This window comes from Bos indicus x Bos taurus, chromosome 3 (assembly GCF_003369695.1).
Source record: "Bos indicus x Bos taurus breed Angus x Brahman F1 hybrid chromosome 3, Bos_hybrid_MaternalHap_v2.0, whole genome shotgun sequence".
NCBI lineage: Eukaryota > Metazoa > Chordata > Mammalia > Artiodactyla > Bovidae > Bos > Bos indicus x Bos taurus.
This window is the reverse complement of record NC_040078.1, coordinates 22190587-22200038: the sequence shown is the minus strand read 5'-3', so window position 1 is coordinate 22200038 and position 9452 is coordinate 22190587. Positions and strand designations below refer to the sequence as shown.

General features: G+C 43.1%; 1 protein-coding gene across 1 annotated transcript; it reads right to left on the bottom strand.

Moving 5' to 3' along the window:
* Nucleotides 1-629: 629 nt before the first annotated feature.
* Nucleotides 630-5216, bottom strand: LOC113890292 (histone H3-like centromeric protein A). The gene is made up of 4 exons (XM_027538230.1): nt 5179-5216; nt 2651-2705; nt 1355-1624; nt 630-842 (listed from the first exon to the last, which is right to left on the bottom strand). The coding sequence occupies exons 1-4, from the start codon at nt 5214-5216 to the stop codon at nt 630-632; spliced, it is 576 nt and encodes a 191-aa protein (XP_027394031.1).
* Nucleotides 5217-9452: the final 4236 nt, after the last annotated feature.

Here is a 9452-nt window from a genome sequence, read left to right as displayed (position 1 = left end):
GGCAGGAATTTACCAGAAGGAGCCAGAACATCAAACCTTAACAATTTTCTGTTTTCATCCCAATTGAGTTTTTGAAAAGCTGTATAATCTGTTGACAGGTACAGTCCACATACAAACTTGCTTCTGCCGTTAATGATGAAGTCAATCTGAAGACAGAGATTTGTACGCTGGATGCACCAGGCTCTTCCATGCAACTGACTGGTTTTCTCTTATTTTTTTCCATCATGTTTTAAATAAAAGTAAATATATATATATGGTAAAAAAATTTAAATGGTACAAGAAGATTTAAAATAATCAGTAAATATCCTTTTTGCCTATAACCTAGAAAATCTGATGTCTTCCAAATCATCAGTCACATGAATAATTTGCAAAGTGAAGTCAACCTTAGAGTCTCTTCATCTGAAAATTATTCTCAGGATTTCTGGAATGTGTTGATTCTCTCATATATTGCCTCTGTTACAGAGGAAAGCCATGCAGTCTTCTTCTAAAAAACAACTAACTACAAAAGCAACTCGCACGCTCTGCTTTGAGAGAGCAAGTCCAGGCAACACCTTGTACTCCGTGGATCTGGTCCTGGCTACAGGCAGAAGCTCTGGTATCAACCAGAGATTTGGGCGGGTGGCCAGAGCTCAGCCAAGCCCTTCCTGAATGCCTCGGATCCTCTGGGCCAGCTGCACATCCTTCGGGAAGAGCGTGACGCGGCCGGCGTGTAAGGAGAGGAGATAGGCATCCTCAAAGAGATGAACTAGAAATGCTTCTGCCGCCTCTTGTAGGGCCAACAGGGCCTGGGCTTGCCAATTGAAGTCCACACCACGAGTGAATTGAACACATATTTCTCTTGCCTGTGAAAGAGCGGGGATGGGGAGCAAGGGGAAGAGTAGAGAGGAAAAGGAGACTCAAAGAAGACAGACTCTGTCTGTGAGCCTCCATGAATCTTCACTTCTGTTCTTCCTTCCTGGTGCTTAACCTTGGGACCTAACTAGTAGCTAACACCTAACTAGGTGTCAACTCCAAGGAGGTCAGAGATGGGCACATCTATCCTGGTCATGGTGTGGGGAGAGGAGGAGAGAATCTGTTAGGGCAGGAGAAGGGATGAGAGGGTGGTTGGATGAGAGAGTTCCTTTTACAAAATCAAAGAGCACAGTTTCAAAGGTGGTGGGGGTTAGAAACGAACTCTATAAAGAATGAGAAGTTGCCCTCGGCAGGCTCAAGTTTTCAGGAGCTGAAGTGTCCCTGATCAGATTATAGAAGAGGTCCCTTGCCGTTTGGGCAAGAGATGACAGGGCCCCAACACCCGGGAAATTTAAACAAAGGAGGCTGCACAGGGGTTGGCGGGAGGCTCCCTGGAGCTCACCAGGCGGCATAAGGGGTTCTTTCTTAACAGCAGGTGTGTGGTCTTCTGAAGAGTTCGGATCTCCTTCAGGACTCCATGTCTCCGGCGAGCAAGTGGACGGGAGGACGTGCCTAAGGACGGGGCCGGCCGGCGGGCAGCGGGAGCCGGGCTCACGGGGCGCCTCCTTGGTGTTTGAGGCTTGCGTTTCTGGCGGCGGGGCCACTTGGCGGGCGTGCAGGTCTGGAGCCCTGCGGATCCTTCTATATCACTCCATCTTTTAACTCTGTAAGTCTGAAGGGATAAACAGTGTCAGATATTCATTTTCTTTCTTTAAAGTTCACATTTTTAATGCATTCAAAGTAATGCAAGAAACAAGGCATGATGTCTTTTGATATTAGGCTTTCAAATTTCAGCTCTACCTCTATTTTTTCACAGAACCTATGACTTCCCTCAAGAAGCTGGCAGGACAAGAGATGGCTATTTCTAGACTCCCTTTTGCTTTCCCTTTGTCCTTCTGGATCTGTTTCTTTCTGGTTAGTTGAATTTACAGCTGCCCTTGAGATTTCAGGCCCCAGAACCAAGGGTTCCCAGCATTTCCTTGCAAAAGTTCCATGATTCAGCTATCTCTGCCAGTATGGGCTTCTGAGGAAATGAACCAAAGCTAGCAGTGGTTGCTATGGTGATCAAGTCTCTATGAAGAAAAGTCAGTGAGCATCCATTTGAAGTGGGGGGCATATTATAGTAGAATGGCCATCTGCTAAGAATGAAGTTGTGGAGAAGGAGTCGGGTCAAAGGTGGAAGGTTTAGGGAGTATGGAAAAATATAGAATCGATACTAAGAGGGATGTGTCAGGGAGTTAACAGTGATGTGTAAAGTGATTACATGAAGAGCAATGAGACTCCTGCCCAGGAGAGCATGCATATATCAGAGTGAACCCTGGGAGTGTGGCTTCATGAAAGTGATAGTCGCTCAATCGTGTCCGGCTCTTTGTGACCCCATAGACTGTACTGGAATTCTCCAGGCCAGAATACAGAGTGGGTAGCCTTTCCCTTCTCCAGGCAATCTTCCCAACCCAGGGATCAAACTCAGGTCTCCCACATTATGGGTGGATTCTTTACCAGTTGAGCCACAAGGGAAGCCCAAGAATACTAGAGTGGGTAGCCTATCCCTTCTCCAGCAGATCTTCCCAACCCAGGAATTGAACCAGGGTCTCCTGCACAGCAGGTGGATTCTTTACCAACTGAGCTATTTGTTACTCACAGAAATTCTTTGTGCTGCCTAGGGGTGGCAGCAGACAGAACAGACATGAAGAATTACATGAGGAATAACCCAAGGCTGGGTACTGGCAAAGAAGATCCAAGATTGAAGGAACCTGTGAAACACAAACACACCTCAGATTACTAAGAACTACACTCTCAGAAGTTTTTCAGTTTGCCGCAGAATGAACAGAAGTATGTTTGTGTGAAACTTCAGTGTGATGGAAAACAAAATCTTTTGTTAATAATAATCCTTGAATCACAGGGTTATTATAATAAATTTTGTAACTTATTAATTTATGCAGAATGCCTATTGCATAGTTCATAATCATTAAATTCTTGTCTAGGTATTTCAAAAAATTATCTGAGATTCCAACTAATGTTCAAGTCTTAAGCCATACAACTAGTTAACATTTATTCAAAGAGCTCATAGCCCTTAAAAAGATGTAATGTAGAAACAAAACATATGGATGCCAAGTGGGGTAAGGAAGGTGGGATGAATTGGGAGATTGGGGTTCGTGTACATACACTATTGATACTGTGTATAAAATAGAGAACTAATGAAAACCTACTGTATAGCACAGGGCTGCTGCTACTGCTAAGTCGCTTCAGTTGTGTCCAACTCTGTGCAACCCCATAGACAGAAGCCCACCAGGTTCCCCCGTCCCTGGGATTCTCCAGGCAAGAACACTGGAGTGGGTTGCCATTTCCTTCTCCAGTGCATGAAAGTGAAAAGTGAAAGGGAAGTCGCTCAGTCGTGTCCGACTCTTAGCGACCCCATGGACTATAGCCTACCAGGCTCCTCCATCCATGGGATTTTCCAGGCAAGAGTACTGGAGTGGGGTGCCATTGCCTTCTCCGATAGCACAGGGAACCCTACTCAATGCTCTGTGGTGACCTAAGTGGGAAGGAAATCCAAAAAAAGGAGATATATGTATACGTACGGCTGATTCACTTTGCTGCACAGCAGAAACACAACATTGTATAGCAATTATACTCCAATAAAAATTAATTTTAAAAAGGTGTGATGAACACACCAAAGGTAACTTAGAAACAGGAATCATTAACTTTATGATATAAAACAGCAATGTTGACCTCTGGGAGAATAAAGTCCAAGACTCTCTTGGGCTCTCTCACCTAATACTCCTGTCTCCTGCCCTCTCACAGGGTGACTTGGGATACAGTGGGAGACTCTCCCCTAGAGGAGGAGTCCAAGTTTGGATTGGCCAGTTACCAGCGGGTAAAGCTCTTAAAGAAAACAGTCTCAGTGTGTTTTGTTTCTCTTCTCTTCTCTCCTTTTGTTTCCTTCCAGGGGCAGCCTTGGCAATCTTTCCTCCTTGTCTCCCACGTGATGGCAGGATCTGAGTGAGAAGATCCATGGCAGGTAGCAGAGGTCAAGTCCACATGCAAACTGCAACTGGTACTTGTCTTTTCCTTGTTGCCTGTTATAGTTGTAGGATCAGGGAGGAGGGTTTGGTTTTGTGGAAGGTATTTACAAAGAGTGGGCCCAACAGCCTGCTTTGTTTCCGTGCAATTCAATCCAACCCACTTAGAGAAACAATTTCTCCAAACAGTACAGCCTAGACCACCGGAACATAGAGACTAGTCTACAGACATTGCACAATATTACTTTACTTTCTCTGGTTTACTTCACCTTTTGTCTATAACCATCAGAATCATTTAAACGGAAGGGTTATACAGAATCCCAAAAACCCCTGAATAAAATATCACTTTAATATAGTATTAACGTCACCCTATAATAGAATCTCCATTCTATTATGTACAACACCTGATCCAATATCCACTCTATCCCTCAATCTCAATTCTTTTCATCAATAAATGAAGCTACGAAGATGTTGACTTTAACCTCAGCTGTAAAAGGGGGTTGAACTACACATTTTATTAATTTGATTTTTAATTGGAGGAAAATTGTTTTACAGTGTTGTATTGGTTTCTGCCATACAACAATGCAAATCAGCCATAATTATATATAGATCCCCTCCCTCTTATGCCTTCCTCCCCTCCCCCTATCCCACTCATCTAGGTCATCACAGAGCACCAGGCTGGGCTCCCTGTGTTATAAAGTAACTTCCCAGGAGTTATCTATTTCACACATGATAGTATATATATATATACGTGTGTGTCGGTCCTACTTTCTCAGTTTGCCTAGCCCTTTCTTTCTCCCACTGTGTCCACAAGTCCATTCTCTTCATCTCCATTCCTTTCCTGCAAATAGGAACTATGCATTTTTATATTTACTTTTTAACCTGTCTTTTTATCCATTAGGTGGTAAGTAATTTGAATGCAAGAATCATGCCTTATTTTCTGTGCTTCAAAGCACTGATTTAGTGTCTTTTATATGGTAGCTTTCTAAAACCTATCTGTGGTACCAGAATAATAAGTTCTCAGAATTGGAAGGGATCTGAGAAGTCATAGGACCCAATCCCACATCCTGGAATGAATCTCCTCCCAAACTTCCCGGGTAAGTGATTCATCTTCATGGATGCTCCAGGGAGGGGAGCCTGCTGCCTCACACAGGGCTCCATATTGTAGTTGTACAGCCCTTGTTGTTGGAAAGTGCTTCCTTACCTTGTGCTGAAATTTGTCTCCCTATGAGGGCCATCCATCATACCTCTTACTGTTCTCAGAACCACACATTGTCTTCCTGAGTGCATCTCATAGCTCTTCAAGGATTCAAAGTAGCTTTCATGTTGAGGGGGTTTTAAATAACCTCCATTCCTTTATATGTTCTTCAGAGGAAATGTCTTTGAGGACCCTGTATCTCTCCTTTGGAGATTGGTTGGTCAAAATTTCTCATAAACTATGGAGTCTAGAATCAACCACACAGAACAATGAGCAGAGAAAAGAGTGAACAAAACTTCTGTCCGTGTATTGATGCTTAGGAAAACAGCTTTGCTGGCAGTGGTTCTATTGCCTATTTATTAGTAGCTTTACAGACACAGTGAAAACACACATGTCATTTCATGCAAAAATTCTGTGGAGTCCAATCTTACCCATCCCAAACTCGTGCAGCCAGGTTTGGAGGCCAGGTAAACGGCTTTATATTCAGTTCAGTTCAGTCGCTCAGTTGTGTCCGACTCTTTGCGGCCCCATGAATCGCAGCACGCCAGGCCTCCCTGTCCATGCGGCTGTGACTGGCTTTATATTAATCCCTATTAATTGACTGTCCTCACTGATCAAGCCTATTGAGATGTTCTTAAAACCCTGGCTCGATTAGGAATAATGATCCCTTTCTCAAGTGTTACTGTGAAGATTAGATGAAATAATACATACAAAGCACATAGAATTCCCCACACATAGAAGTTACTTAACAAACAGTTCATATTATTACAGCCAACCTAATGATGGATTGACTCTAAATCTCTACCACTTCTGGCATTCTGGGATTTTATTATTTTCAGGATAAACAGATAATTTGGAACTCCTGGTTCTCAGTTTCATACTTACCCTAACATTTTTGTTTGTTGCATGTTATTATACCTGCTCCTGACCCAAATAGTAAAGAACCTGCCTGCCAATGCAGGAGACATAAGAGGCACAGGTTTGATCCCTGGGTCAGGAAGATCCTCTGAAGGAGGGCATGGCAACCCACTCCAGTATTCTTGCCTGGAGAATCCCATGAACAGGGGATCCTGGGGGGCTGTGGTCCATGGGGTCGCAAAGAGTCAGACATGACTGAAGTGACTTAGCACACACACGTGCATGCAGGCCTGACCTAAAAAGTACAGAAGTAACAGGTTAAAAAGCAAAACATTGTTTCCTACCTCTACAACTAAGTTAGCCAAGGGATACAAGCAAAGATCACCAGACTGTCACCGGTAGTAAATTATTTACTAAAGAAAAAGAGTTTGCTCAGAGGACAGAGTCAGAAACATTAGTGAAGTAAGCCAGAAAGAAAAACACCAATACAGTATACTAACTCATATATATGGAATTTAGAAAAATGGTAATGACAACCCTGTATGTGGGACAGCAGAGGAGACACAGATGTGTAGAGCAGTCTTTTGGACTCTGTGGGAGAGGGACGGGGGGGATGATTTGGGAGAATGTCATTGGGACATGTATAATATCGTATGGGAGGTGAATCGCCAGTCCAGGTTCGATGCAGAATGCAGGAGGCTTGGGGCTGGTGCACTGGGATGACCCGGAAGGATGGTATGGGGAGGGAGGTGGTGGTGGGGGGGTTCAGAATGAGAGCACGTGTACATCTGTGGCGGATGCATGTTGATGTATGGCAGAACCAATACAATATTGTAAAGTAAAAAAAAAGAAATAAATAAAATTAAAAAAAGAAAAAGAAAAAATGCCTGCCCCTTGGGAAGAAAGTTATGACAAGCCTAGACAGTGTAATAAAAAGCAGAGACAAAAAAAAAAAAAAAAGAATTATTAAGCAGGAGCAATTTCAATGTTGGGTGTGAAATCAGAAAACAAATAAACATGATGCAAAAAAAGACATTTTTGTATTTAATACAAATTTGAGTCACAAATGAAATAATCTGATGTATGTAGATATATAAAATGAGTTAAATATAGCTTTAAGGAGTGATTTTTAGCTGGTTGCATGATTAAGATCCTGAAAGTTGCCATCAAACTGGCATTGCCAAATTTCTCAGTGTGATTCAAGGATTTCATGCACTGGACTCACCTGAGGTACTTGTTTAAAATGAAGATTCCTACCCACTACTATATATAAAACAGCCAACAAAGACCTACTGTGTAGTAGAGGGAACTCAACTCAACAATTTGTAATAACCTATGTGGGAAAAGAAACTGAGAAAGAATGGAAATATGAGTATGGATATGGATATATTCATATGTATAACTAAATCACTTTGTTGTACACCTGAAACTAACATAACACTATAAATCAACTATCCTCCAATATAAAATTTAAAAAAAAATTTTAATGAAGATTCCTAGATACTGAATCAAACCAGTGAATTGGAATTGTTAAGATTGGACCCATGAATTTGAATTTTAACCATGGCATGTGTAGATTCTGGTGTCCACAAAAAAATGAGACCCTCTGCAGTGTAATGAGCACCTGGAGGGCAAAGAGCAGCCGCTGCATGGAGGAAAGAGAGGGAACTTCTCCACCTGTACCTTTACACAATATACTGTAGGCCTCAAGTCACCTCCTTGGGAGCTGTGTAGTTTGGAAGTCTCATTCATTTTGGGCCACAGGAGACACCATGCGGAGCAACTGGGGTCTTCACAGTCATCAGACCTCCAATACGCCTCAGTAAGAACTTACCCAGGAGTTTGCTAATCCCTGAAAGGCCAGAGGGACCCCTCCACCACTGACAACCCCATATAGCCAGAAAAGCATTTGAAAGTTATTTTGAGGGTATTAGAGTCAACTTCCTGAATCACAATTTGGAGCCCTGCTCCTGAGTTCAGGGCTAACTGTCACATTTGTCCCATGTGGAAAAGGAACGGACATGTACCCAGGTTGTGACAATCAAATCACTGAAGGAATTTTGGAACTGGGTCTGAAGTTGGTTATGGTTTGCTAGCGCATTTTATTAGAAACAGAATGTGTAAATTTGAGATCTGCATCCACTCTGTGGACAAAAAAGCAGATAAAATTAATTAGCTATATATAAGAAAATAGGCAGAGAGAAGCAAAGACGTAATAGTTCTTGTTTCTAGCTTCTTCTTCAGGGTTCATTCTTCCTGCATTCTCTCCCTCGGATCCATGAAAGATCTCTGTATCTTTATGCCAAATGCCCCTTCACTTGTTTTTTATATCATACCAATTCAAGGGACTTTCTATTACTTTTAACTAAAAGAATCCTAATTAGCTAAGTCCGTTTTGCCATGTAACCATTTATTTTTTTTTCACCTCCTAGTATGCAATCTCTTCTGGTTATCTACCCCTCCACTCACATCTCTGTGTTCTGTGCTTTAAAAAAAAAAATCTTTTGGCCATGGCATGTGGGATCTTAGCTTCCCAAACACGGATCAAACCTGCAACCCTGAAGTCGAAGCACAGTGTCTTAATCACTGGACCACAGGGGAAGTCCCTGTGTTCTGTGCTTTTGATTCAATTTCCTGCTGTTGTCCTCCCACCCAAAGTTTCCACGGAATGTTTCCTATAACTGACAAGCTTTTCTCCATCTTTAACTCTCTTCTGGCTTCAACTGGAGTCCAGTTCTGCCCAGAGGCTAACCGTTTCCTGTGTCCCTCTCAAGGGGAGGCTTCTCTTTTCATGTGTCTTCTTCCCTGTGATTAAGGAATGTCCACTGGGGTTTGTTTAGAAAGAAGCGGCAGATTGGCTACTTGGTAGGCATCTTATGTTTGAGATGCCTTCTGTTACCCTGTTGTCTCCCCACCTCATGTGGGGAGACATGCACTCACGCACTTCATTCTCTAGCAAAACTGAGATTCTTTTCACCCTTGGTCTTCTCCATGTGCTGTTCCCACTGCCTGATAATCTTTTTAACCTTCTTCACCTGACTAACTTCTACTCCCCCTTTTGAGCTCTGTTGCTAAATCACGTCTAACTCTTTGCGACCCCGTGGACTGTAGCCCTCCAGGATCCTCTGTCCATGGAATTCTCCAGGCAAGAATACTGGAGTGGGTTGCCATGTCCTTCTCCAGGGGATCTTCCCAACCCGGGATCAAACCCACATCTCCTGCATTTGGAAGTTCTTTACCCCTGAGCCATCAGGGGTGCCCACTCACCCTTTAGGTCTCACTAACATGTCCCTCACTCTGGGAAGTTTTCCCTGACACCTCTTCTGGGAGTCAGGCTCCCTTGCTCCATTCTCCCATTATAGTGTGCTTCCCCTATCTTCACATTTAACTACCTTCCAACACTACTGGGCCAATCATCAGTC